The following is a 27,969-nucleotide window of genomic DNA, read 5'->3' as shown; positions in this document are numbered from 1 at the left end:
CCTAAAACTCGTTCTGCCTGAAATCCCTCCACGGCTGGCTGGGGGCCCGGAGGCGCTCTCCTCTGCTTGGAAGGCCGTGCCTTTGATGATCTGGCCCCTGAACTCCCTCTTCTCCCTCACTGGCTCTTTACACTGGAAAAGGGCCGAACCACCTTCTTGAACCCTAATCTGGCTTTGGAATCTTTGCCCACGGATCTTCAGCGTTCCTCCTCTCTGCCTGGCGAACTCCTCCTTCACCACCACGAGAACACTGCAGCCTTTTCTCCACTCTCTCCTCAAGGCTTTTCTCCCTAGAATGGAGACTCCTCCCGGGACTGACCCTGTGCTCTACGTCTCTGTCTTCAGCACTTGGACTCAAGCTGGGCATATTGTAGGCCCTGAATAGATGTGAGGTGGAGGCCCAGGGTTTCCCAGTGCACCTGCCTTATGTCTGAATCTCATCCGATATTCATACATCAAGCTTGAATCGTCTTGACCTATAGCTCATAACTTGACCTATAGCTCATAACTCAGTTATGAGCTATGGCATATGGCTCATAACAATTAGGCTGCCCCTATACCTCTGTCCAGGCCCCTGGCTCCTTCCCAGGGGTGCCTTCTCCTGCCCAGCACCTGCTCTGGAACTACTTCTAACTTTCCCCCCTCCCCTACTCCCATCCCACCCCACCTGTAAAAGTCTCCTGTGCCCATTGCCTCAGCAGGACTGGTGAATTCGCCACTGGCTGATTCACATGAGCTGCGGTGACATGATTTAGTTACCCCCACACTAATCCCTGGTAGAATGTCGGACAACAGGAGGGAAAATGGGTTTTTATTATCAGGTCTTATTACCATGGTTTTTCCATCTTCTGGCTGAGAGTAGCACGCAAAGTCTTGTAAAATGCTTTATTGGAATCAAGAAATGTGCTTAAAGCTTGTACAAAGAAATAGGGTCGCTAAGCTTTCTTCCACAAGCAATGCTGGTGACCCCACCCTTACTCATTGTCACTGACAGGCGGACGGATTTCCAACTGTCCTAGCTTAACTCAGCAGACCTGAGCGCATAGAGTATCGCTTAGCCAAGGTTTGTTTGGTGAGTGATGTAAACAAAACTGCACCTGAATTAGATACTGAAGCAGAAAGCTGGTTCGCTGTTCCCTGCCTCTCCTCTCTCCGACTGTGGCTTATCCTGGCCAGGTGTCCTGCCTCCTGAGCAGCTGTAGTGGACTCTTTCCTGCCATGTTTTCTTGGTTCAGACCCGAGATGGCTCTGTTCACTGAGCTCAATCTGGGACAGCCATGCTGCCCTCCTTCCTGCGGACGTAGGGATTGTTCTGTGCTTTCTTTTCCAACACCCTCCAATCCCCAACCTCCTTCCAGGACCATCTTCGACTCATGACATCAAGAGGGTCCCTCATTATATACTCACAGACCATCCCAATTCTGGCATGGGCCCCCCTGAAAAACTCAATTCTATACCACCCCTGTGATCTTTCTGCCACCCACACCATGGCTCATATCCTAGGAAGACAGAGGTCTTCCCTGATCTGTCCTGGACTGCCGTGCTCTTTCTCAGTCACCCGCTTCACTGGTTCTGCCGTCTCCCCTAGACCCTCCACAGCCCCCACGATCTGTCTGGAAGGAGTTTTAGTGTGCCTCACAACAAATGTAGACCATCAGCCTGCTGGCCCTCGGCCATAATTCTCTTACCTACACATTCAGTTATTTAAGAACAACGTTCGCATGTTGGGTCACCATCCAGATTCTGCATTGTTGCGTTGCTGTGACAGGGCAGTCGTGCAGAGAGAGCATCTGTGTGGCTCTGAGACTTCAGTTCTGAGGGATGCGGCTACTCACTGGGGCGTCACTGTGGGCACCTGAAGGTCGCCAGCCCTGCCTTCCCAGCGGAGACCGAGAGCAAATGGAATGGGGTGAGGGACCCTCAGCCTGGACGCTGCCCCCAGAGCTGCCTGTTGGGGACGACGGGGTTGTGAATCCAGAGAGAGGTTCGGGGGTGCCGATTTTATCGCCCCTGTTTGTCCTACGGGCCCTGGCTCCACGTGACTTTGCCGTCCTTCCACTCCTTCACGGAGCTTTGAAGGTCTCTCTGCACAGCCACATGCAGCCCTGTGTCCACTACAAACAGGAGTGCTGTCACCAGGAAGAAAGCGATTTGGTACCAATGTGGAAGGAACGTTGAGGTGGAGGGAACTGGCGGACCTAACGAGAGAAGCACGGGGATGAGAAAGATGACAGTCGTTAAGGCAGAAGTTTGGTGTCTGTCCATTATTTCATTTCGTCCAGTGGTTAACTACATAGGCTTTGAATCTTGGGAATGACCCTGGAGAAAAGTTCATTATTCCCGCTCCCTGCACCACCACCACCACCCCCCCCCCCCGCCCCGGCTCCTTTTCCCCTCAGTCTCTGCATCTGCAAAGTAGACTCCAAACTAGCTAGTGATCTCCTAACGTGGTTGTCAAGAGTCACTGGGTGCCTGTGAGGAAGCACCTGGCACAGTGTCCAACACACCGGAAGTTGCCCAATAAATGTCAACTCGTCCTTGTTACAGAAGGGGAACTTGACATTCAGCGAGACTAAGTGGCTTGCCCACTGTCACACGATGAATGAGCCACAAAACCAGAACCCCGTCTCTAGGCCCTCTCCGTGAGGGGGTGAGAGGCTCCCACCAGGTGGGCTTGTGGCTAAGCCTTGGGCTTGGAGAGGACAGGAAGGCAGGTCAAGATGGCCAGCATCATGTGCACACATACCCTTGCGGGCATGGTTTGACTGGCGTAAGTGAGGACAGGTGCACTTATGGGGAAGGAAACGCGGTTTCCATTCCTGCCGTCACATTGCAGAGTGAATGACGCCCCTCAGCACCCCTCGTAAAGAAGCCTCGACAATAATCAGGACGCAAAGCAAAAAGCATAGGATCCTCTGAACTCTTCTTCCCAGGGTGAACGCAGACCCCACGCACAGGGGGCTCTGCTGCACAGCCTCACCTTGAACCGTGATGTTCACAGCCTCTGATGACTCATTTTTATTCCCGATAAGCCCCCTGCAGAAGTAGGAGCCACTGTGTTTGCTCGTTGCTTTTGGAATGTAGAAGTCGGAATTATTATGAAAAAACATCTTGCCCCTTCCGTCCTGGAAATATTGAACCTTCTGTACAGTCTTGTTCTTCCAGCTGTGGCACCTCAGCTGGATGGTGTCTCCCTCCTGGAACACCCAGCGGGGGGCCTGAAGCAGCAGCCAGCCTGAAAGACACCGAGACCACAGGCCCCGGGAGGCCTCAGCGATGAGAGCAAACACCTTCCCAAGGAGACACCACCCAGATCCTGGGACGTCATGGAGAGCCAGACTGGGAGCCATCCCTGCAGAGTTCCCTTTGGGAAAAAGGCCACTGGGCCCCGCAGGAGAGCTCAAGTCGCACCAAGACTTTTTGTCCAATGGGAAAGAGAGACGCACACGTCAAACCGTAGGGTTAGAGCTGAGGGACTTAAGTGATGAGGTAGGTGAGGAGCTATCCACAGGGTCCTTAAGGCCTGCGCTGGGGTTTGCTACGGCAGCTGATAAGCAGCCGCCGTAGGTTCTAGATCAAAGAGTAAACATTGCACTTGAACGTGATGCTACGGCAGCTGATAAGCAGCCGCCGTAGGTTCTAGATCAAAGAGTAAACATTGCACTTGAACGTGATGATTTGCCCCATCCAAGGAAAGGTAGATTTCAGAAAGGATAGATAATTATAGGAATATTCGAAGACTCCTGCCAGTCAGGAGTGAGGTCACTGGATGGCCACGGGAGTTGCTACAGAAATCGTGAAGTAGAACTCAAAAGTCAAGGAGGGGAGGGGCGCCTGGGTGGCTCAGTTGGTTAAGTGCCCAACTCTCTCTCTTTTTTTTAATGTTTATTTATTTTTGAGAGAGAGAGAGAGAGAGAGAGAGAACGAGCATGAACAGGGGAGGGGCAGAAAGAGAGGGAGACAAAGAATCTGAAGCAGGCTCCAGGCCTCAACACAGAGCCCGATGAGGGGCTCGAACTCATGGACTGTGAGATCATGACCTGGGCTGAAGTTGGACGCTTAACCGCCTGAGCCACCCAGGCGCCCCATTAAGCGCCCAGCTCTTGACTTCGGCTCAGATCATGGCTCAGGATTTGTGGGATCGAGCCCTGTATCAGGCTCTGCACTGACAGCATGGACCCCGCTTAGGATTCGTTCTCTCCCTCTCTCTCTCTCTGCCCCCCCCCCCCGCCCCGCTCACACGCGCACCTGCATACACGTGACTTCTCTCTCTCTCTCAAAATAAATAAAAAAATTAAAATAAAAGCCCAAATAGCTTAAAAAAAAAGTCAAGGAGGGGAAAGAGGGGCATGAACGATAGTGCTCATGGTAACTGCTACTTTCTGAAGGGCCCCAGGGCCCTCATCAGTGAGCACAGCCTGCTAGAGAGAAAATTCGTGTATCACCAGGATACTTGTTCTCACAACTCTGTCACCAAGTAACCACATTTCACACAGAGAGAACACGACAGTCACCGCCAGGAGGTTGACCTGAATAATGAAAAATGACATTGCAGATAAATTTTACAATGACACAAGAAAACCGTCACGCGATAATGCTAAGTGAAAAAGACGGAATGCAAAAAAGCACAGAAGCACAGAAAAAAGGAAAAGAAAGAAAATGTGCTGATATTAACCAGGGTTTCCTCTGAGGGATGGGACTACAGTTATTTTTGTTTCTTTTACATAGTTTTTTTTTTTTTTTTTTTTTTTTTATTTATTTTTGGGACAGAGAGAGACTGAGCATGAACGGGGGAGGGGCAGAGAGAGAGGGAGACACAGAATCGGAAACAGGCTCCAGGCTCCGAGCCATCAGCCCAGAGCCTGACGCGGGGCTCGAACTCACAGACCGCGAGATCGTGACCTGGCTGAAGTCGGACTCTTAACCGACTGCGCCACCCAGGCGCCCCTCTTTTACATAGTTTTGAGATTGAACCCAAACGACTTGTGTAATAAGAACAGGACAATAAAACTTCCTATAATTAAAAAAAAAAAAAAAGTCTGCTGCCTTACGCTACACAAAATTGGTAGAACACAAAAATTCTCTGCTTGGGAGATTTGCCAAACAGAAAGTAACCTTAATTACTTATCCAGAGATATTTATCAAAAGACAATGTACCCATATGTCCATTTACTTTTTCAGTGAAGAGATACATCATTATTATCATAAGATTATGGTTATAAGAATATATACATATACATGTGTGTATATCTAATTGTGTGCAGAGAGAGAGAGAGAGACTGGTGATCTCCAAAAAAGTAAAGAGGACTTATCAGAGGAGGAGGTAAGTGAAGTAATAACAATCAATGATAATCAAGAGTTGGCCTGGTGAAGTTAATGCTCATAGTCTCGTTTTCATATGGTCCTCATTGACAGGCCTTCTTTTTTTTTTTTTTTATGTTTATTTATCTTTGAGAGAGACACAGAGTGTGAGTGGGGAGGGGCAGAGAGAGAGGGAGAGAGAGGGGGCGGGGGAGGGGGCAGAGAGCTGAAGCAGCTCCAGACTCTGAGCTGTCAGCACAGAGGCCGACACAGGGCTCGAGCTCACAAACTCTGTGTGGGATCATGACCTGAGCTGAAGTCAGACGCCCAACCAACTGAGCCACCCAGGTGCCCCCTCATTGACGGGCCTTCTAAAGCCAGTTTCTAGATCAAGGTTCAAGGCAAATTTATAATTCTCAGACTTGATTTTTCTCTTACGTCCTGCTGATAATTCCCCCTTTTATTTGGTCCATGGAGGCCATCTCTCACCTCATTAGTAAGAGACATGCCTCCTTGTAATTCTGTAGTGTGATGACCATGTCAGCTGCGTGACAGCCAGGGGCTAAGGAACCACAAAGATCAGCTCCAGGGGCACCTGGGTGGTTCAGTCGGTTGAGCGTCTGACTTTGACTCAGGTCATGATCTCACGGTTCGTGGGTTTGAGCCCCACATCGGGCTCTGTGCCGACAGCTCAGAGCCCGGAACCTGCCTCGGATTCTGTGTCTCCCTCTCTCTGCCCCTCCCCGGCTCGTGCTCTGTCTCTGTCTCAAAAGTAAATAACCATTAAAAAATTAAAAACAAAATCAGTTCCAGAGGCCCAGTTCCGTGAAACTCTTTGCGAGCGCACCTCCGTCAGGCCCTCCTTCCCCCCTCCCGCCTTGTTCCATCCACACCCGGTGGGCAAGTGAGCCTCGGAAGTAGTTGGGCTTGCGAGGCGACACTGCACTCCACTAGGTGATTTGCACTGAAGAGTGAGTGAGAGAGGGGGCCCTGACTGGGGGTGGAAGGGGCTAGATATGACCCTAGGCGGTTAGGAAGGTTAGGAGGAGAGCTTAGGGCACGGTGTGTCTGAGAGTCAGAAGGAAATGGAGCTCACAGAAAAACAGATTCATCACTTTATTCAGTAAATATTATCGAGCGCCGGTGTCAGGTGCCGACCTTCGGAGGACACCGTGGGTGCCGGGCGCGTCCTACGTGAGCCGCAGTGGCTGGGACTGCGCCCCGCAGCGGTCCCGTACCCGTGACCCCCCAGGTTTTGACATTTTGCCGGAGGCCCGCTTATGGTTAGAACCACAACTCTGATATCATTCAGGGGGACCACAGATGCTCTCATCTCAGTTGTAACCCTCAAGAATGACATCTTCTGGCTCTCCCCGAGTCGTTCAGCGTCTCCCCTTTCACCCTTTGTTGGAGATTCCCTCCTTTCCCTTCCCCTACTCACCAATATGCACTTCTAGCTGAACCGGGTCGCTGGCTTCGGAGAGGCCCGTCTGGCACTTATACTCGCCACTGTGTTCACTTCTGGCAGCTTTGATGGAGTAGCTGGGGGCCCGATGGGGGATGACGCTCTCATTGTGCCACCACTGTGCGGAATTGTCCCCAGGGGGGTAGGCCCCCTGGCACCTCAGAACCACACTGTCCAAAACGAGTACCCTGTTCCACTCAGGTTCTAGGACCACCATGGCCTTCGAGAGGTCTGCTGAGGAGCCAGGAGAGGAGAAGGTGGGTCAGGGCAAGGAGGTGAGCAGGCCCTACGCTGGCACTCCCCGGGGACGCTCGGAGCCAGAGCGAGCCCATTGCAAACCCACCGTTGGCGACTCAGCCTTGGCCTGTGACTCAGACTTGGAGCATCTTGGCTTCAGGGCGCTTAGTCCCATTTCTGGCCTCTCCTTATCTTGAGGAAAAGTAGCCAGAGAAGCCTAGCACCAAGCCCCACTGTGCGGGGGAAGTGCCCCTGACAACCCTCAACAGCTTCCCAGGCAGAAGGCATTTCCCAACACCCTGTGGCCATTACACGCCATATATGTGCCTCGCTTGATCAATCCAAGGGCACAAAGCCAACTCACCAGCTCGCGTGCCAGCAGAAACTGCAAGACAAAAGAGGGAAACAAATACTGAGCAGAGGCAGAGAGCAGGGCGGCCAGAGCGGGTGTAAAATTCCCTAGCCCATCCCTTTCCTGAGAGTCCAGCATTGCCGGGAATCAAGGCGTATACATGGCTAGCTGTCCCGCTGCCCGCCCTCTGTTCTCCCGTGTCTGTGCCCCCTGCTCTCCTCTCCAGCCAAGTCCCTGTCTTCAACACCATAACCTTACTCCTCAGTCCCTAGTCACACTCCCAAAATAAGGGTACAGCCTGAGTTTCCCTGAATCAAGCCATAGAAACAACCTCGACCCGTGTCCCCCCCAAAAGGGTGGAAATTAAAAGTCTTAGCGGGCAAGCCCAGAATGTCCGAATGGAAGAGACAGAAATTAAAGAGCATCTATCGGGTCCACAGTCTTCATCTTACGGATAGGGAAACTGAGGCCCCGCAGGGTGAGGGCACAGGGACCTCACAGTCCCCCTCTACTTCCTGGTTATGCCCACCTCAGAGGGCTCCCATGTTTAGCCCCCAAATGTTTGTCCTGGGAACGAAATCTAGCGCTAGAGATGGGGTAAGGGGTCCTATTCCTTGGGAGGGCTCCCTTCCCTGACCTGAGAAGTGGGATCTGCTGAACCCAGGGCGTCCTGAGCTTCTCCATCAGCCAGAGTGGCCCTGACTTACCCAGAAGGTGACTCTGACTTACCCAGAAGGAGCAGGGCTGTCGGGGACAGCAGCCGCCACATGCTGCCACGGTAGCAGCAACAAGTCACTGCAGATGCACTGAGCTCTGAAGGGACGGAGCTGAGCCGAAGAGAGGAAGTAAACAGTCTTTCCCTCCCCCCCCCTCCCCCACACCCCCGGTTCATTACTCTCTAGGTTCCTTTTCCCGGAAAGTCATCTGATTTCTGAATCTGAATTCTGACCAGTGAGCCTCAAGATAGGGCAGGAAGAGGAGGAGAAGAGCTTGGAAGAGGAGCTGAGGGAGGCTCCCCCTTTGGTCCACATAGGCCTACAGCTAAGCGTCGAGTGACACAGGGTCTGTCCGAACGCGTCCCGGGAAATCGCAAGGGTTTTCCCCCACCTGGTAGGTTTGGATCTACTCCGTGCCAAGAACACGATATGGTGACCCTGAGGACGAGACTCAAGAGGGAGGGCATTCATCGAGGGACCTGGCGCTCTTCAGACCTTGTCACTCTCCCGCCTGGCCCAGACCTGCCTCCAGCCAGCCTGGACCTGCCTGCATACGGGAAGTAGTCATTTAAACCTTCAGACCCCTAAAAGCATGTCTGTCCCCCCAGCGATCTCTCCACTGACGTATTTTTCAAAATTCAAAAAGCACGCGCCTTGGGGTCTGTAATGCGCTTCTTAGGGTGAGTTTGACCATGAGATTCTCACCTTCTGTTAAAGGAAACCCGGGCAGTGAGACAGAAACGGGGCCCTGGGATGATGCCACTGATTGGCTGAAGGGAAGGCAGGAAAGGGGGACCAGTGGGGAAAGCAGCAGCGAGGAGGGGAGGCCGGGGGCTCTTTACCTTCAATCCACCGTTACCAGGGGTGGGCTGAGTCACAGCAGCTCAGGTGAGCTTAGCCCGTCAGGGAGCCTCTGGGCTGCTCTGTGAGCCTGTAGCCACGGTCCCAGGGCTCCTGACTGGAAAAGGTGGAGGCGCTGTGGCCAGGAAGTCGTGAGATTGCTAACCTGTTCTGCTTTCCCTAGCGCGCCCCACCCCCAACACCCGCGCCTACCTCTGTGCCCTCCCCCTCCCACCCCCTCTTCGCTTAAATCCTGGTCCCAGACACAGCATCAAATGGCTCTGCTTAGCAGTGCCAAGGCCCCAGGGGGTCCCTGGACATCTGGGACAGGCCTCGCTTATAAAAGCCGCGGAAAAGCCTGGGAGGTGAACAGCAGACAGATGCGATGTTTGACAGGGGTAGCGTGGAGGCGGGGCCGGCACAGGAGCCTGTGACCTCTGCTTTGGACCAGTGCCCCTCCCCGCTCCAAAGTGTATTCAAAACCACTTCTCAGGACTTGATTTTCGTTTCCTGTTGCTCCCAGGTAGAGTTTCCTGGTGCCGCCCTCCCATCCACCCGTCCCCTTCACGCATTCTGCAGCAACCTCTCCGCCCACAGGCCCTGGGATTCGATGTGTGCTTAGTTAGCATCAACAGTGAAAACGCACCAGGCAGCAGGTCTGGTGCTCCCTTTCAGGTGCCGCATTTACACCTCGCAAAATCCAGATTAGTATCCGGCTAGCTACCTCTCCTGGCACTTCAGGTCCTTACCTGGGAAACCCACGCGCAGAGAGTGCCTTCAGGGCCGTCCGTGGAAGGCTTCCCAGGCCGAAGGGGACACCCTCCACGCGCGCGCTCTGTTCCCCGTAGTTGTCGGAGTGGCTTTCGGGCACGTGAGTCGTGGCGCACGGCATTCACTGTAGCTTTCCTTCTTTGCAGTTGCCTTTTCGCCTCTGACTCAGCTTCTGTCCATGGTCTTCCAATGGAGGGAGGAATGAATTGCTAGCTGCCGAAAATGGGCTGGACAGGAAGGAGAGAGCACAGGAGGAAGCAAGAGTGGGAAGCGGTCTGCAGGTTTGCATGAAGCACTCATTGAGCAAGCCTCAGCTCCAGCCCGAGGTTGTAAGGGCTACTTTTATGGTGTGGGTAGAATGCACATTTTTTTTTTTTTTGAAGCACAGCTAGTCTTGGGATCTCTTATACTCCAGTGTTTGTCCTCATCCTTTTGCCTTTTCTTTTCTCCTTTCGTGCTTCCCTCTCCGGCTTCTTCTCTTCCCTTACTTTGCCTTCAACGTTGAAACGCCAGCCAGAGCACAAGGTTCTGAGATTACCGAGGTCAATCAGTTATCATCCCCCCACTCCCACCCCGGGACTCACACTTTCTCAGGGGGAGACCACCAGATGCGCCACGGGACTATGAGAGAAGCGACACGGTTCTGTTTATGCCCACAGAAGGCATCTGTGGGAGGAGGGAACACTTTAACTGGATCACAGAAAGTAACTGCGTGTTCAGCAGGCAGGTTTGGAGGGAAATAGGCATTTCAGGCAGAGAAGCGTGACCACAGATGGAGGGAAATAGGCTGGTGTGTTCTCAGAGCCGGGTACGTACAGGGCCACGAGGTTAGTGAGTCCCATAAAGGAGAAGTGGAAGCGGAAGGGCGCTGGGTTTCAGATGAGTCGGGGATAGAATCTCAACTCCATCCCTTACTTAACCCTTCTAGGGCCTCGGTTTTCATATCTGTAAAATGGGGCTAACAATAGCGGTGGTAACTCCGAGGTGAAGCCTAAATGAAACAATGTCTACAAAGGCACTGGTTCCATATCCGGACGCGTATCTACTGATTGTTATTCGAAGTGCAACATGGAGGTTGGGGCCGTCCCTGGTGATCTGAATCAGGATGACACCCTCGTCCCTTCTCCTTTAAAAGCCCGCGCTTCTCCTTTGTGGTACTCATAATACCTGTGAACCGTAAGGACTCTGAGGGCAGGGAAACTGTTCCTCTTTGTTTATATTGTATCCTCAGCATTTAGTGCAGTGACTGAAACATACTAGGCACTCAGTATTCATTGGGTGATCATGGAGGACTTTGTCACGGTGAACAGTCTATACCTTCTTAGATTGCTGCCAGAATAATGTTCATAAAATGAAAAGCCAGTCATCAACACTCAAAGCTGGGGAATGACATGATCAGTTTCACGTATTGTAACAATTGCTCTGGGGGCACCTGGGGGGCTCAGTCGGTTAAGCTTCCGATTCCTGGTTTCCGCGCAGGTCATGTCTCACAGTTCCTGAGTTCGAGCCCCGAGTCGGGCTCTGTGCTGATAGCTCAGCGCCTGGAGCCTGTTTCAGATTCTGTGTCTCCCTCTCTCTCTGCCCCTCCCCTGCTAGCACTCTCTCTCTCTCTCTGTCAAACAAATAAACAGTAAAAAATTTTTAAAAAACATTTAAAAAATATCCTGGTAATAGTCCAATAAATAGATTGGAGAGGAGAGAGATTGAAGGTGGAAGGAAAAGTTGGGAAGTTATTTTAACAGTGTAGCTGAGAGGAGATTCGCCATTAACATAGTGGAAATGCAAGGGAAGCATGTAAGACAGGTGTGAAGAAGGTAGAATGGACAGGATTTGGACAAGGGATTGGCTGTGAGGGTAACAGACAAGGAGGGGTCTGGGGGCGATGCTCAGTCAGCTTTTTGATCTGCCTGATGAGGAGGAGGGTGGTACATTTCATGGACCTAAGAAATAGAGGAAGAGGAGCAGGCTTTGGGTGGGGAGATAATGACCTCAGCTTTTGACATTGTTGAGCTGGAAATAGCTGTGAGTTTAGGTGGAGATTCCCAGCAGGCCGTTGGACACACGACCCTGGAACTCAGGAGGCAGGTCTGGACAAAACACAAGGTTTATGAGGTACCAGCATGGTGTTTTACACTTTTGATAAGAGCTTCGATCCTTTTCCTAAGAAAAAATGCAAATAAGTATACACATAAATTTCCTTGTGATTTAAGAAGTCCCATGTGAAGCCCATGTAGAGATCCTAGGTTAAGATAAAGCAGGGGTAAGATTTCTCTGATTATCAGAGAGAGAAGAAAGGGGAGCTTCAGGGAGGCAAGGAAGGAGATGGGAGAGGAGGGGCAGGAGATAAGGGGAAACAATGAGAGAAAATTGGCACAGCAACTTTCATAGGGTGAAAAGGAAGAAAAGCTGACAAAGGAGATTGGGTAGGAGGGGCTAAAGAAGAGAGGAGAACAGGGAAGCAGGGGCTTCCGTATTAAGGGAGAAGTCAACCATATTAAGTGCCGTAGAAAGTTCAAGAAGCTCTTTCAATGAGGCAATCCAGGAACTATTCATGACCTCTCCCTGAATAATTTCAGGGGCTGGGGTGGGGGGACAGACACTTGATAACTTTTGGTTGAAGATTGAGTAGAAGTGAAAAAGTGTGTGTGTGTGTGTGTGTGTGTGTGTGTGTGTGTTTATTTATTTTGAGAGAAGTGGGGGGGGGGGGCGGAAAGAGAGAGAGAGAGAGAGAGAGAGAGAGAAAATCCCAAGCAGGCTCTGCGTTGTTAGTGCAGAGCCTGACTCGGGGCTTGATCTCATGAACTGTGAGAGCATGGCCTGAGCTGAAACAGAGTTGGATGCTTAACCTGCTTAACCTACTGAGCCACCCAGGCTCCTGAAAAAGGGTTTTAATGAATTGCTACTCCCTTTAAGAATCTCTGCTATGAGGGCACTTGGGTGGCTCAGTCGGTTGGGCCTCTGACTTAGGCTTGGGTCATGATCTCACAGTCCGTGAGTTTGAGCCCTGTGTTGGGCTCTGTGCTGACAGCTCAGAGCTTGGAGCCTCCTTCTGATTCTGTCTCCCTCTCTCTCTGACCGTCTCCTGCTTGCGCTCTGCCTCTCTCTCATATAAATAAACATTAAATTATTTTTTTAAAAAAGAATCTCTGCTATAAAGGCATCATGGACCTTTGTCCTGACTGTCCAGGGTCCATATCAGCATCTCATCCCCCCCTTGAGGAAGCTCCCACTTCGAGTAGTCTTAATAGAAAGTGGAGACTGGTTTCTACTGCAGAAACCAAACAGGCCACATCCCCCTTTTCCCTACTTGGACCAGTGTTATGTGCTAAACTGTGTCTCCCAGAGATTTATATTTTGAAGTCCTAATCCCCCAGTACCCAAGAAAGTGACGGCATTTGAAGACAGAAACTTTGAAAGGTGATGAAGTTAAAAGGAAATCATTAAGATGCATCCTAATCCAACATGACTGGTGCCCCTATGAGAAAAGGAGATTACTGGGGTGCCTGGGAGATGCTGTCGGTTGAGTGTCTGACGTTTAATTTTGGCTCAGGTCATGATGCCAGGGTGGTGGGATCGAGCCCCGAGTCAGGGTCCACGTTGAACGTGGAGCCTGCTTAAGATTCTCAATCTCTCTCTTCCTCTGCCCCCTCCCCTCTCCCCTGCTCATGTTCTCTCTCTCTCTCTCTCAAATAAAATAAAATAAAATAAAATAAAATAAAATAAAATAAAGTAGGGGCCCCTGGGTGGCTCAGTCGGTTGAGCATCCGACTTTGGCCTAGGTCATGATCTCTCAGTATACGAGTTCAAGCCCCATGTCGGGCTCTGTGCTGACAGCCTGGAGCCTGCTTCGGATTCTGTGTCTTCCTCTCTCTGCCCCTCCCCCGCTCGTGCTCTGTCTCTCTCTGTCTCAAAAAGAAATAAACATTAAAAAAATTTCTTTTAATAAAATAAAATGAAGAGGAAATTAGGACACAGACATGCACAGAGGGAAGACCATGTGAAGACATAAGGAGACGATGGTCACCTAGAAGCCAAGGAAAGAGGACTTGGAAAAAAACCAATCCTGTCTACACCTTGATCTCAGACTGCTGAACTCCAGAGCTATGAGAAAATAGATTTCTGTTGTTTAAACCACCCAGTCTGTGGTATTTTTACAGACCATATATGTATTATAGCAGCCTGAGCTGACTAATACAGGAAGTCAAAGAGCAGACCTGTGACGTAGGCTTGGCCAACCTGTCTCCTCTGGGATGCTGAATCCCGAATACCTGACATTATTCACATGTCAGGAAGATGTGTTCTTAAGGGAAGGAGATGGTCGGGTCCTAATCATCACAGCGGTGGGACAGGCTGACCTGCCTCCAGTTTCCATCCAATAAATTCCTTTCCTTTACTTAGTATGTCTAGATTCTGGTGCAGTTGCTTACAGTCAAGAGTCCTGAGTGATACAGTAGGAAAGGAGGACCAGAAGATGGTAACTAGAGGGGATCAAAGAGAGGAAAGACAAGGAGTTTTGTTTTTGTTCGTTCGTTTTGTTGCCTGAAGTGAAAGACTTGAACTTGCGCTGGAGTCCAGCTCCAGCGGGTCCAGGGGTTCCCGAAGGATGAACGGCATCGGCGGAAAAGTGAAAATAAAATAAAACAAAAATAAAATGGACACAGACCACAGCAGTGGGTTAGAGTGGCCGCTTTATTGTGGCAAACGTGGCATTATAGTTGTTAGCAATTTCCTTGTAGCGTGCGTCATCTATGTTTTCTGGCGTTACCTAATTCTGAAAATGTTCCTATGTGTAATCACCCCTTAAGGAATAACGTGGTTATTTTCTCATAAGGTTCCCTCCTGCCCTTTGCTTGTTGACTAATTTCTTACATTATTTTCATTATGTATCTACGTTTATCCATAATCTATAGAGCATTTGCTTTGCTGTTTTCATGAAAGGTCATCTATCTCTCAACACCTCAAGTGGAACAGTTACAGGGTCATGACCTCTTAGCTGTTTCCCCGAACCATTGGTGGTTTGGGGAACAAAAGTGTTCGCCTCGGTCCAAGGTGCTAGAAGGGGGCCAAGAGGGCCTTAGGAACCCACGCCTTACACATTCTCAGAGAGACAATGCACCTAGGAACTAATGAACCGTTCTGTACCTTAACTGACTAGGATCAGTCATCATCTGGAATGCCTCCTGGGGGCCAAGTGGGCCTAGGGGTTGGAGTGACTTGTGCCCATAGATACACTCCTTTGTTGCGGGAGTAGGGCTTTCAAATCCATTTGTTCCTTCCTTGGCTGGGAAATGTAGGAGGCTATCCTTCCTTTAGGTAGAGGAGTCTTTATAGGGGGTGGCAAGGGCTAAATGTAGGGCCGCACAATTTCCTTGCAGAACCTTATTTTCTTTCCCCAATGGTTCTTTTCCAAGGGGGCCTGTGGAGGGCAATTCTCCAACAGACAATTCCCCAGGTACTTTTATTAAGGCCAAATTACGTAAAGGCGGGAATATAAGAAGCTTCGCTGTCGGTGGGCGGTCTGCAGTCCTGATCTGTCCACCGCCAAGGCCCCGCCATCAGGCTGGCTGGATAGCTCGGCTTCCGGCCAACTCGTATACAGGCCACTTAAGTTTTTTAATGGCCATTATGATGAATGGTTGGGGGAAAAGTCAGAGGCTCGAAGCACTCCCCAGGAAGCCGGATCAAACCAGACAAGCCCCAGATAGCGGGTGCCACGGCAGAAAAGCCCCGACCAAATAAGGAAGAAAATAGTCAAACCTTGCACCACACCAAGAAATGAATAGTCTAGCTCCTAGTTAACAACTACCAATAAAAGATAGAAACTCAACCCCAGGGGGAGCAGCTCTCTCTTTCTCGAGCTCTCCGGCTCTCACATCTTGAGAGTGTACTTTTCACTTTAATAAACTGTCCCCATTTTGTCACTCATTCACTGGTGTGTCTGTCCTTGAATTTTTTTTCTCATGAAGAGACCAAAAACCTTCAGCGACATCTTTGGGACAGGCTGGGGTGAGCCCCGGGGCCTGGTGTCTCCCCAGTTCACCTGGCAACAAAACCAGTTAAAAGCCCATCCTGAATCAAGGGTAGGGGATATAGATCCCACCTCTCGATGGAAAGAGTGTCAAAGAATTTGTAGCGATGTTTCAATACTGTCGCAACCAGCCGCTTTAGTAACTTTTTGGGGATTTCCTGATCCTTTGAGGGTCTGGTGATTAAAGTGGAAATATTTAAAACAGAGAGGGTTGGGTGGCTCAGTCGGTTGAGTGTCCGACTCTTGATTTCAGCTCAGGTCATGATCCCCAGGGCTCAAGTCAAGCCTTGAGTCAAGTCAAGCCTTGAGGCTCCATGGAGCCTGCTTAAGATTCTCCCACGGTGCCTGGGTAGCTTCGTTGGTTCAGCATCCGATTTCGTGATTCCGCTCAGGTCCTGATCTTGCAGTTTGTGGGATGGAGCCCTGCATCGGGCTCTGTGCTGACAGCTCGGAGCCTGGAGCCTGCTTCGGATTCCGTCTCCCTCTCTCTCTGCCCCTTCCCCACTCACGCTCTGTCTCTCGCTGCCTCTCAAAAATGAATAAATGTAAAAAAAAAAATTTTTTTTTTGGAAACAAAATAATAAAAAATTTAAAAGAAAGAATAACCACAGGAAGAAGGGAGGTAGTCGGTGTTAACTGGAGAGAAGAAAGCCAGACAGACATTATCCATGACTCTTGTCCCAGACTCAAAAGTTTGGGTAAGATTATAGCAGCAAAGAAATAGTGTGTGTCATAGCACTGTCTTAGCTCAGGGCTACAGTACAATGCTGAGACATCTAGGAAACAAGGACGTCTTGAACTTGAATCCACGGTAACCTCTGAGTTCTTTGCAACTCAAAAATTGCTCTGACTCAGTTGACGTCACAAGTCTTATACAATGTACAGTGAGGGGGTAGAACTACCCAATATCCATTCTTCCTCCTTCCCGATACAGTGCTGATTTTATTCAGGAACTGGCATCACCCCATACGCAGAGGTGTCTCCCGACTGGTCTAAGCCACTGAGGGTGTAGCATTCTCCTGGCTTTTATTGGTTAAGGGGGGGCAGAGGGGACACTGTCCAAAAGATCCATTCAGGCAGAAAAGAATGGCTTTTATACATCATATTTGGGAGAGAGGGTGTCTCTCTTCCACTGGCTGTGAACAAGGACCCATTATGTCTCAAGTTTTGCTGGCAGCTGTTGTTAAGACTATGAGGATAGCGAGCATGAGGCCAAAGCCAAAATACCAAGGAGGGCAGAGAGGAGGGAGGGGAGGGATAGAATGTGGCCTTGGTGACATCACTGAACTTCTGAAGCAACCAATTTAGACTTGTCATAATTTGAGATACATTTCCTTGTTGTTTAAGCCTATTTAAGTCAGGGCTTGTTGCTTTCAGAGGAAGGCATCCTAATGGACACGCAGGTATTTGCCGAGTACCAACTAAAAGAATAAAAAACTCTCTTTCTTGGGGTGCCTGGGTGGCTCAGTCCGTTAAGCTTCCGACTCTTGATTTCAGCTCAGGTCAAGATCTCACGGTTGATGGGGTCGAGCCCCACATTGGGCTCTGTGCTGACAGCGTGGAGCCTGCTTGAGACTGGGATTCTCTCTCTCCTTCCCTCTCTCTCTCTGCCCCTCCCCCGATTTGTTCTCTCTCTCTCTCTCTCTCTCTCTCTCAAAGTAAATAAATAAACATTTAAAAAGAAGAGGGGCATCTGGGTGGCGCAGTCGGTTAAGCGTCCGACTTCAGCCAGGTCACGATCTCGCGGTCCGTGAGTTCGAGCCCCGCGTCAGGCTCTGGGCCGATGGCTCGGAGCCTGGAGCCTGTTTCCGATTCTGTGTCTCCCTCTCTCTCTGCCCCTCCCCCGTTCATGCTCTGTCTCTCTCTGTCCCAAAAATAAATAAAAACCGTTGAAAAAAAAAATTTAAAAAAAAAAAAAAAAAAAAAAGAATTCCGTCTTAATGAACGTCAACTAGAGGAAAGATGGTCTGCCAAGAAATGAACGATGAAAGCCCACAGAGCGGCAAAAGGAAATTTAATGGCCTTTTAAGGAAATATTCTACTGGTTCATTTTAATAGCAAAATATAGCAATCTCTGAACTACGACTGCAATAGACATCAAAGTCATTTAATGAAAATATTCACCGTTACACGTCCCGTAAAGTTAGGAAAAGAAACAGGAAAGGAAGCTGGCAGACTCAGAGAAGGGAGGGGAAAGGCAGAGAGTGTGGTGGGAAGACTAATGGGAACAGAAGGTATAACGAAACAGCCTGGAGAAGTAAAAGGTAGCAGGAAAGTTACCTGGGTTCACAGACACTGAGTCTCAAATGTAGACGGAAAACACACACATAATAGGACAGGCACACAGAGGCCTGGAATCGGACACACCTACAGAGACACATGCAAGAAGTCATGGGAAAGGTAAGGGTCACCTCCAAACAACAGGAAGTCATCGATGCAAGGGCGGAGGGGGGGTGGGTGGGAAGCCACAAGGAAATAAAACTGACTTTGTGGCGCGACCTTAAGCTACAGCCTGTTACTTTGGCTGTGCGCGTTAAAATAATATAGCCTATCGGGGCGCCTGGGTGGCTCCGTCGGTTACGCATCCGACTCTTGGCTTCGGCTCAGGTCATGATCACACGGTTCGTGGGATCGAACCCCGCATTGGGCTTTGCGCTGACAGTGTGGAGCCTGCTTGGGATTCTCTCTTTCTCCCTCTCTCTCTCCCTCTCTCTCTCTGCCCCCCCGCCAAAGTAAATAAACTAAAAAAGAAAAAATTTTAATAATATAGCTTATTGACATAAAAGAGTGTCCCAGAAATTCGATGTTATCTGCTAGAGTGACTACCTTGCCCTACCTTCTCATCCGATGTCAGAACATGCTTAGAGTCCCCCTGGACCTGCAAACATTTAAAGTTTCAAAAGAAGGTGTTGCCGTGTTATGGGGAGGACATTAGCCAAGGAGGAAGGAAATCCAGTTTTCGGTTTCAGCATGACCACTGCTGGCTGTCAAGCCACTTCTCTTCCCTAAACCTCTGTTTCCTCAAATGAGGTAATGATTATGTCTAGCCTCCTTCTATCTTAAATATGCTGGCTTCCCATGTGATTTCCAGACACTGCAGAATGCAGGAGGCTTTGGCTTCTAAAAACCCTAATGAAGGGCCGCCTGGGTGGCTCAGTGGGTTGAACCTCTGGACTTTGGCTCAGGTCAAGATTTCATGATCCATGGGTTCAAGCCCTGTGTCGGGCTCTGTGCTGATAGCTTAGAACCTGGAGCTGCTTCGGATTCGGTGTCTCCCTCTCTCTCTGCCCCTTCCCTGCTCACGCTGTCTGTCTCTCTCTCAAAATAAACATTAAAAAAAAATCGTAACAAAGGCCACTGGACAAATTTTAGGAGCTAAGGGAATTTTCTAGCAAAGCTAACAGATTAATACCTCTAAGATTTAAAAATCAGTTACAAAAACTGAACTCATGCTTTCGCTCACCCACGCACTAGTCACTACCTAGGAAAACAAAAGGCAACACCAAAAAAGAAACGTTTCGGAAAAAGAAATGGAAATGGTTTCGTTTGGTTACTGGGTGCCATCCCTTTGGAGATGAGGGGGGTTTGGAGGCATCCACAGGAGTGTGAGCAGAGCCCAGAACCATCCCCAGAGATTCAGTCCCTGTCCCTCTCCACGATGTGTCTGGTCGTTGTTTGCTTTAAACATTTTCTGCTGGAAAATATGCACGCGAAGCTATAATATATTCTTGCTGCGGAATAAGCAAAACAATTCAGAAGGCAAGAAAGCAAAAGTGAAAGTGACTTCTAATGACCTGTACCCCGTTCCTCAGGAGTAACCACTCAGAAGTCTATTGTGTTCTTCCAGAACTTTCCCTGTGCATTCAGATTCATGGAGGCGCAGACCTACCTACATATATTTATATTTTGTTCATTTTTGCCGACGTTGTTTACATATTGTGTTACATGCTTTTTCTGCAACTAGGTTTTTTTACAGTAATTCCACATATACATAGGTACACCCTACTAGGTAGCGGGAGGGGGAAAATGCTACAAAAATATTTTTGAGGGATGTGTGGAAAGGAAGAGGCAGTGTTACTACTTTGACCTGTTATTTCTAAGAGACTCAGTTCATCATGGGCACCAGAACGGGATTTCTCTGGTAAGAAGTTGGCCAGCCCCACCGCTGTCTCTCCCTTGCTAACAGAACATGATTATGTTCAGAAATACGAAGGCCAGGAGCTTTAGGGGAAGCTCAACCTCTTACCAGCCTTAGGAGGTGACTTTTCATCAGTCCAAGTCGTACTTCTCCAATTTGATCTACATCGGAGTCATCTGGCTGTCCTGTTAAAATACAAATTAGTGGGCCTGGCTCTCAGATTTTCTGATTGAGGTGGGGCCTGAGAATTTGTATTTCTTCCTCTTTTTTTTCATATTTATTAAAAATTTTTTTCTTAATGTTTATTTTTGAGAGAGAGAGAAAGAGAGAGACAGAGAGAGAGAGAGCGGGGGAGGGGCAGAGAGAGAGAGGGAGACACAGAATCTGAAGCAGGGTCCAGGCTTTGAGCTGTCAGCACAGAGCCCGACGTGGGGCTTGAACTAGAGAACTGTGAGATCATGACCTGAGCTGAAACTGGATGCTTAATCGACTGAGCCCCCCAGGTGCCTCTGCTTATTATTTTTTTAAAAAATCTCTTCACCAACCTAGGGCTTGAACACACGACCCTGAGATCAGGAGTTGCATGCTCTGTGAACTGAGCTGGCCAGGCACCCTGAATTTGCCTTCTTTTTCTTTTTCTTTTCTAAATGTAATTTTCTGTCAAATTAGCTAACATACAGTGTATACAGTGCGCTCTTGGTTTCAGGAGTAGATTCCCATGATTCGTTGCTTACATACAACACCCAGTGCTCATCCCAACAAGTGCCTTCCTCAATGCCCATCACCCATTTTCCCCTCCCCTCTGCCTCCCCCATCAACCCTGAGTTTGTTTTCTGTATTTAACTTGCATTTTTAAAAATGTTTTTATTTTATTTTTGAAAGACAGAGCACAAGTGGGGAAGGGGTAGAGAGAGAGAGAGACACACAGAATCTGAAGCAGGCTCCAGGCTCTGAGCTGTCAGCACAGAGCCAGATGCAGGGCTCAAACTCACAGACTATGAGATCATGACCTGAGCCGAAGTCAGACACTTAACCGACTGAGCCCCCCAGGCGCCCCTTAGCTTGAATTTCTAATAAGTTTCCAGGTAATGCTGACCCTGCAGATTCAAGAACTACACTTTGAGAACCACTCCCCCTGCTGGTGATGGACTTAGGACAGAACATGTGATGCAGTTCTGGACAATGAACCCTCCGGAGGCAACCTGCTGGGGGGCTGTGGAACACAAGAAGCAATGAATTCTCCGTCAGTTTTTGGATATGATGATGTTTGCGGGTGTGATGCTGGGTGCAGCTGCTGCTGTTTTGCTCCCATGAGGGAAGTGGCTGACAGGCTAATGATAACAAAGCAAAGAGGGAAGAATCTGGGTTACTGGTGACATTACTGAGTTATAGCGTAACCAGCGCTGGAAACGCCCCATCTTCCTACAACTTTGACATGTGAGATCATAAAAGATTTCTTTCTTGCTTAAGCCATTTGAGTGGAGCTTTCTAGCACTTGCAGAGAGAAACCTCTCTCTCAGTGTTTAGGGCGACTCCAGCTGATGTAGTTGTACAGCAGTGAACCTAAAGCTAGAATTTGTACATTTTTAGGTTGTTTCTAGTTTTCGGTATTCTCAAGAGTTCTGCAAAGAGCAGCAAGATTTTATTTTATTTTATTTTTTGGCATATTTCCAAAGGCCGCGTTTGTAGTGTCGTAGCTCTGCACATCTCCAAGCTTTCTGATAGTGCTTCCATGTTTCTTTCCAAAACAATTCCTTTGTTAAAATTTTTTTTTTGATATTTTTTTCATTTTTGAGAGATAGGGGCAGAGCATGAGTGGAGGAGGGGCGGGAGAGAGGGAGACACAGAATCCGAAGCAGCCTCCAGGCTCCGAGCTGTCAGCACAGAGCCCGACAGCTTGAACCTACGTAGGTTCGAGGCTTGAACCTACCAACGGCGAGATCATGACCTGAGACAAAGTCGGAGGCCTAACCAACTGAGCCCCACCCCCCCACCCCCCCGTGCCCCCAAAACAATTCTGTACATTTGTACTCCATTCAGAAATCTATGAGAATCCGGGGTGCCTGGGTGGCTCAGTCGGTTAAGTTTCTGACTTCAGCTCAGGTCATGATCTCGCGGTCCGTGGGTTCGAGCCCCGGGTGGGGCTCTGGGCTGACGGCTCAGAGCCTGGAGCCTGCTTCCGATTCTGTGTCTCCCTCTCTCTCTGCCCCTCCCCCATTCATGCTCTGTCTCTCTCTGTCTCAAAAATAAATAAACGTTAAAAGTGTTGGCTTTAAAAAAAAAAAATCTATGAGAATCCATTCAGTCACTTTCTTGTTTAAATTAAGTTCTTCATTTTAATTCCAGTATAGTTAACATACAGCGTTATGTTAGTTTTAGCCTACAACATAGCGATTCAACAATTGTCTACATCACTCAATGCTCATAAGGTAAATGTGCTGCTCATTTCGACTGCCTGTTTCCCGGGTCCCCCCACCTCCCCTCTGGTGACCAGCAGGGTGTTCTGTATCGTCCGTTTCTTGGTTTCTCTCTCTCTCTCTTTCATTTGTTTTCACATTCTTTTTTGTAATCTTTGGTAACTTCATAGACAAGAAATGGGATCTCATCGTTTTAACTTTCTGTGATGACTGGTAAGACTGAATATTTGCCGTGTATTTTATTGGCTGCGTTTTCTCTTTTATATTTCCATTAGGTGGGAAGCACTTAAGCCAGTGTCTGGCACATTTAGGCATTTAATGTCTGTGTAATCAAATGTCTTTGGATATCTGTTGGCTCCCCCATCCCACCTAGTTCTCGAAACTCTATGTTTTTCTCTTTAATTACTTATAGAACAAAAATACCTCTTTGGGGCATAATTAAAATGGTTTTTTTTTTTTTCCAGATTGCAATTGGTAGTTTATTTAGAGCTGGTTTTAGTTTTGTATTACTGAGAAATTTAAAAAGTTTTAGGAGGGGCTCCTGGGTGGCTCAGTGGGTTAAGCATCTGACTTTGGCTCAAGTCGATTTCATAGTACAAGAATTGGACCCCTGCTTCTGGCGAGCCCTGCCTCTATCTCTGCCCCTCACTCACTTGCTCCTTCTCTCTCTCTCTCTCAAAAAAAAGTTTTATGAGGATCTTTTCCTCTCCCCCTCACCCCAGGCTTAGAAATCTTTCTTCCTTCAGAGAATTTGATCACTGTTCAGTTCTATTGTATTCTGGGTTGCCTATAGTTTGGTTCTTTTTTCTTTTTTTGAAATGTTTTCCTTATTTATTTTTGAGAGAGAGAGAGAGCGTGCATGAGTAGGAGAGGGGCAGAGATAGAGACACAGACAGAGCCCGACACAGGGCCTGAACTCGTGAACCACGCGAGATCATGACTTGAGCCAAAGTTGGACGCTTAACCGACTGAACCACCCAAGGGCCCTTCCTATAGCTTGGTTCTTGTGACTCACTCTGTGATCCTTCTGAAACGCATTTGTGAGTTTTGACAGTGGTCTAACAACTTACCTTATTATGCTCCTAATTTTAAGAAAAAAATGTGGTAAGAAACACATAGCGTTAAATTTACCACCTTAACCACTTTGCAGTATAGAGTTCAGTAGTATTAAATCTATTCACACTGTTGTATACCGGATCTCTCGAATTTTCGCATTTTGCAAAACTGAAATTCTTTACCCATGAAACACTAATTCTCCCTCTCCCCTCTTCCAAGCCCTTAGCAGACACCTTTGTGCTTTCTGCTTCTATGGTTTTAACCACTTTAGATACTCCTTATGAGTGGAATCATACGGTATTTGTCCTTTTGTGACTCGCTTACTTGCTTAGTTTAATGTCCTTGAAGTTCATCCATGATGTCGTATGCGAGAAGATTTCCCTCTTTTTTCACACTGCCTAAGATTCCATTGAATGAATATGTCACGTTTTCGTTATCTGCCTCTCTGCTGATGGGCATTTGCATTGGGCTATTGTGAATAATGTTGCAATGAACATGGGGTGCAGATATCACTTGAAAATCCTGCTTTGAATTCCTTTGCTAAGGTAATGGTGGTGGGGTTGAGCTCCTCAGCAAGGAGAACTGGTAAGACTAGATGCGAGTTCTGAAAGAAAGGAAGGAAGCCACGATGATACCCAGATTTCTGGCTTAGCAGGTGCTATTCCCTGAGGTAGGAAATATGAAGGGAAGAAATTTAGCCAGGATGGAGCTGGAGGGACGTGATAAGTCCAGATGTGGAGACTCTGGGCTTGGGATGCCTGCGGGACATACCAGTGAGTGGTCGGAATCGGCTAGAAGGAGAGGGCTGGGCTAGAACCAGAGACAGAGACTTGAGCTGAGTTGTACTTTAGGAAATTAACTGGGGGCTATAGAAGTGATTCCCTTATTTGCTGAGGCCTTGAGGTAGATGGATTTCCAGGGATGAGAAGATAATTTTGAACCGCTTAGAAACTTGTTTACAGTGCTTCGAATGTTCTGGGCAAGTATTTACTTGCTACTGAGTGGGGCAGATTCACTCTCTGCAGAAGTAGCCCGCAGCATGCTTGGCTTAGGACCGTGTTTCTACCTCCCTGAATCTTCACGCTAGCTGGAGACCTGTGCACTTGATACAGTTAAGTCTGTATCAAGCTGCTCTGAGCAGGAGGTCAAAACTTATCTGAGTTGCAGACCTTAAATATTGGGCTCTACCTCCTAGCTTCCTGCTACAATTTCAAATCTTACCCTCACTACTAAAGCCAGAGTGCTGATGGATGAATGAAAGCAAGACCATTTTTGAATGTCATTGTCAAGAGTCAGTCAAGAAGGGCAGAGCAGGTGGCTTAAAGCAAGAGCGTCCTCCGGTTGGTTCTTCTTGCTTCTGAACCTGACTCACTCTTGCTTCCCTAGCCCCGTGGCTGGCTGTCACTGGTGTCAAACCATTCACTCAGATCTTTAGTCTTCTTGAAAACTGGGGATCTTTGTCCGTCAGAAGAGACTCACATTGTCCACTTTGTTTCAACAGAGGGCAGTAGAGAGCCACTGACAGATTACATTTCTCAGCTCAGAGAAAAAAGTCAGTTTCCATGACCCCAGTGGTCCCCAAATACAACACACCACGCTTCATGTATTCATGAACGGGACGGGAGAGATCTTTGTGAAGGGAGGGAAGCCCCTGGAGAGTCTGCAACTCTTAGATGACTCCTCCTCTGGCAAACAAGAATTTAGCTGTGTGCCACTCGTGGAGTGGCCTCGAAGAAGGAGTATGGGTTGGCAAAATAGCTTTACTCACAGAGAACGGGATGGGCAAAAACATGGCAACACATGGCAGATTTAGGGAACAACAAGACATTTGGTATTCGTGGAGCACAGGATTGGGGTGGGGACACCAGTGATAGATAAGCTGTCTCACACTATGTGTGCTACCCTGAAGGGTATAGGTGCCAATCATTGAGAAGGGTCCATCTTGGGGGCGACTGGGTGGCTCCGTCGGTTGAGCGTCTGACTTTGGCTCAGGTCATGATCTCGTGGTGCATGAGTTCGATTTGTGGGTTCAAGCCCTGCATCGGGCTCTGTGCTGACCGCTCAGAGCCTGGAGCCTGCTTCGTGGATTCTGTGTCTCCCTTTCTCTCCCTCCACTACTTGTGCTCTGTCTCTCTCTTTCAAAAATAAATTAACATTAAAAAAAAAAAAAGAAGGGTCCATCTTGAAGGACTCCCATCCTGAAGGCAATGGGAAGTCATTGAAGGATTTTGAGGAGGGGTAACCCAAACTGTTAGCCAATTTTGGTTTTGTTTTGTTTTTAATTGAAGTATATACGGGTATTGCCAATCTTTTTAATTTTAGCCCATCAGCTGTACATATAGTGATATCTCATTGTGTTTTGAAAGAGAGAGAGAGCGTGAACAGGAGAGGGACAGAGAGAGAGGGAGAGAGAATCCCAAGCATTCTCCAAACTTGGGCCTCAAGCTCACAAAACCATGAGATAATGACCTGAGCCAAAATCAAGAGTCAGATGTTTAACCCAGTGAGCCACCCAGGCGCTCCTCTCTCTAAGATTTTTATTTTTTATTTTTTTTTTTTTTAAAAATTTTTTTTTCAACGTTTTTTTTTATTTATTTTTGGGACAGAGAGAGACATAGCATGAACGGGGGAGGGGCAGAGAGAGAGGGAGACACAGAACCGGAAACAGGCTCCAGGCTCCGAGCCATCAGCCCAGAGCCTGACGCGGGGCTCGAACTCACAGACCGCGAGATCGTGACCTGGCTGAAGTCGGACGCTTAACCGACTGCGCCACCCAGGCGCCCCTCTAAGATTTTTAAAAAGAAAAGTCTATTGGTATTTTAATGATTTTCTCTTTATTTTTGGTTTGTAGGAGTTTGGGTCAGATGTGTTGGGGTGTGTGTGTATGTGTGTGCGTGTGCACATGCGTATGTGTGTATATGCTTAGTCTGTCTATGGTTCTCTCAGCTTCTTAGATCTCTGGTTTGATCTGTTATTTCTTCAAATGTTTCCTCGGCCCCATTCTTTCTCTCTTCTTTGGAATTTCAATGACACGTATATTAGACCATTTTATATTGTTCCACATTTCTTGGACATTCTGTTCTACCTCTTTTTTTTTCTACTTTCTTTTCCTGTTGAATTTCAGTTTGGATTTCACTTTGGTTAGTATTTATGAACCCATCTTCAAGGCACCGATTATATCTCAGCTGTATGGAGTCCATGAAGGACCTTGTGGAATATATTCCTTCCTCTCTCCTGTTGTGTTCACAACATTCTTATGTTGCCATTTGACTGTTCTTACAGTTTCTATCTCTCCGTTGAAAGTCCTTATCTGTCCATGCAAGTTGTTGTGTTTTCCACCAGAGCATGTAACAGAAGCGTTTAACATATTACTTACAGCTGTTTTATTTTATTTACAGTTTATTTATTTATTTATTTAGAGAGCAATAGAGAGCGTGAGTGCGGGAGAGGGAGGGAGAGAGGGAGAATCCCAAGTAGACTCCAGGCACTCAGTGTGCAGAGCCCGTCGCAGGGCTTGAACCCACGAAACTGTGAGATCATGATCTTAGCTGAAATCAGGATTCAGTCACTTAGCCCACTAAGCCACCCAGGCACCCCACATATAGCTATTTTAAATTTCTTGTTTGATAGTATCGCATGTGGATCATCTCTAAGATGGTTTCTCTTGCCTGCATTGTCTTTTGACAGGGCTGTATTTTTGTGTAGTTTCATAATTTTTTTAAAGTTTTTATTTGTTTAAGGAATCTCTACAGCCAACATAGGCTTGAACTCACAACCCCAAGATCAAGGGTTGCATGCTTTTCCAACTGAGCCAACCAGGCGCAAATATAGTTTCATAATTTTTATTTTATTTATTAAAAAAATTTATGTTTTTATTTTATTTTTGACAGAGAGAGAGAGAGGGAGAATCCGAAGCAGTCTCCAAGCTCTGAGTGGTCAGCACAGAGCCCAATGCAGGGCTTGAATCCACAAACCGTGAGATCATGACCTGAGCTGAAGTCGGACACTTAACTGGCTGAGCCACCCAGGTGCCCCATTTTATTTTATTTCTTCATGTTTATTTGTTTTTGAGAGAGAAAGAAAATGTAAGCAGGGGAGGGGCAGCGAGAGAGGGGGACAGCATGGAGCCCCATGCCAGGTTCGAGCTCATGAATCCTTGAGATCATGACCTGAGCTGAAGTCTGTCGCTTAACCGACTGAGCCACACGGGCGTCTCATAGTTTCATAATTTTTCATTGAATTCTGCACATCATATATAGGACCGTAAAGACTGGAGTAAATGCTATTTACGCTTAGAAATGAGCACCCCTTCTTCTGTTAAGTGTGGAGGACTGAGGCAATTGTCAGGAGTAGACCCGGGCTTGGATTTTCTGGTTGCTATGGTTGGTGTCTATTGTAGTGTCATCTTTGCTTGAGGTACGGGGCTGGTTTTCTGGAGGGTTTTTCTCAATGTTTCTGCTCCCCCTTCCACTTTAGGCTTTCCTACGTGTCTGCACCTCAGGTGGTCTCTCCACAAGGTAGGGTGTGTCTGCTTCTTATTCAGGACTTGTTAGCCTGGGAGGTGGGGACAGGGATTTCTCTTTCATGCCGGACTTGCCTCAGTCTTAGGCCAGCTCTCTGTCCCTAGATCTTGCGAATAAGACCCTGT

The 27,969-nt window shown here is 48.2% G+C and overlaps 1 protein-coding gene across 5 annotated transcripts; it reads right to left on the bottom strand.

Annotated features, from left to right (window-relative positions):
- Positions 1 to 871: 871 nt before the first annotated feature.
- FCGR3A (Fc gamma receptor IIIa) lies at positions 872 to 9,058 on the bottom strand. 5 transcript variants are annotated; one of them, XM_058700904.1, is made up of 6 exons: positions 8,914 to 9,058; positions 8,085 to 8,168; positions 7,368 to 7,388; positions 6,743 to 6,997; positions 2,981 to 3,235; positions 872 to 2,198 (listed from the first exon to the last, which is right to left on the bottom strand). In XM_058700904.1, exons 2-6 carry the CDS (start codon positions 8,122 to 8,124, stop codon positions 2,020 to 2,022), a joined length of 750 nt encoding a protein of 249 aa, XP_058556887.1. In that variant the 5' UTR covers positions 8,125 to 8,168; positions 8,914 to 9,058; the 3' UTR covers positions 872 to 2,019. The 5 variants fall into 5 exon arrangements, with proteins under 5 accessions (XP_058556887.1, XP_058556886.1, XP_058556888.1 ...); XM_058700903.1 differs by having other exon boundaries at positions 6,743 to 7,000; positions 8,914 to 9,057; XM_058700905.1 differs by having other exon boundaries at positions 8,085 to 8,182; positions 8,914 to 9,053.
- Positions 9,059 to 27,969: the final 18,911 nt, after the last annotated feature.

The sequence above is a fragment of the Neofelis nebulosa genome, chromosome 15 (genome assembly GCF_028018385.1).
Source record: "Neofelis nebulosa isolate mNeoNeb1 chromosome 15, mNeoNeb1.pri, whole genome shotgun sequence".
Lineage (NCBI taxonomy): Eukaryota > Metazoa > Chordata > Mammalia > Carnivora > Felidae > Neofelis > Neofelis nebulosa.
The sequence above is the reverse complement of the archived record's forward strand: the minus strand, read 5'-3'. Positions and strand labels throughout refer to the sequence as shown.

Excerpts from the sequence above, each read along its gene's own strand:
- FCGR3A (XM_058700903.1), bottom strand. The coding sequence starts at position 8,124 with ATGTGGCGGCTGCTGTCCCCGACAGCCCTGCTCCTTCTGG. Across the intron at positions 7,389-8,084 it reads GACAGCCCTGCTCCTTCTGG|TTTCTGCTGGCACGCGAGCT; the intron begins GTAAGTCAGAGT and ends TTTGTCTTGCAG. Across the intron at positions 7,001-7,367 it reads TTCTGCTGGCACGCGAGCTG|CAGACCTCTCGAAGGCCATG; the intron begins GTGAGTTGGCTT and ends CTGGCTCCTCAG.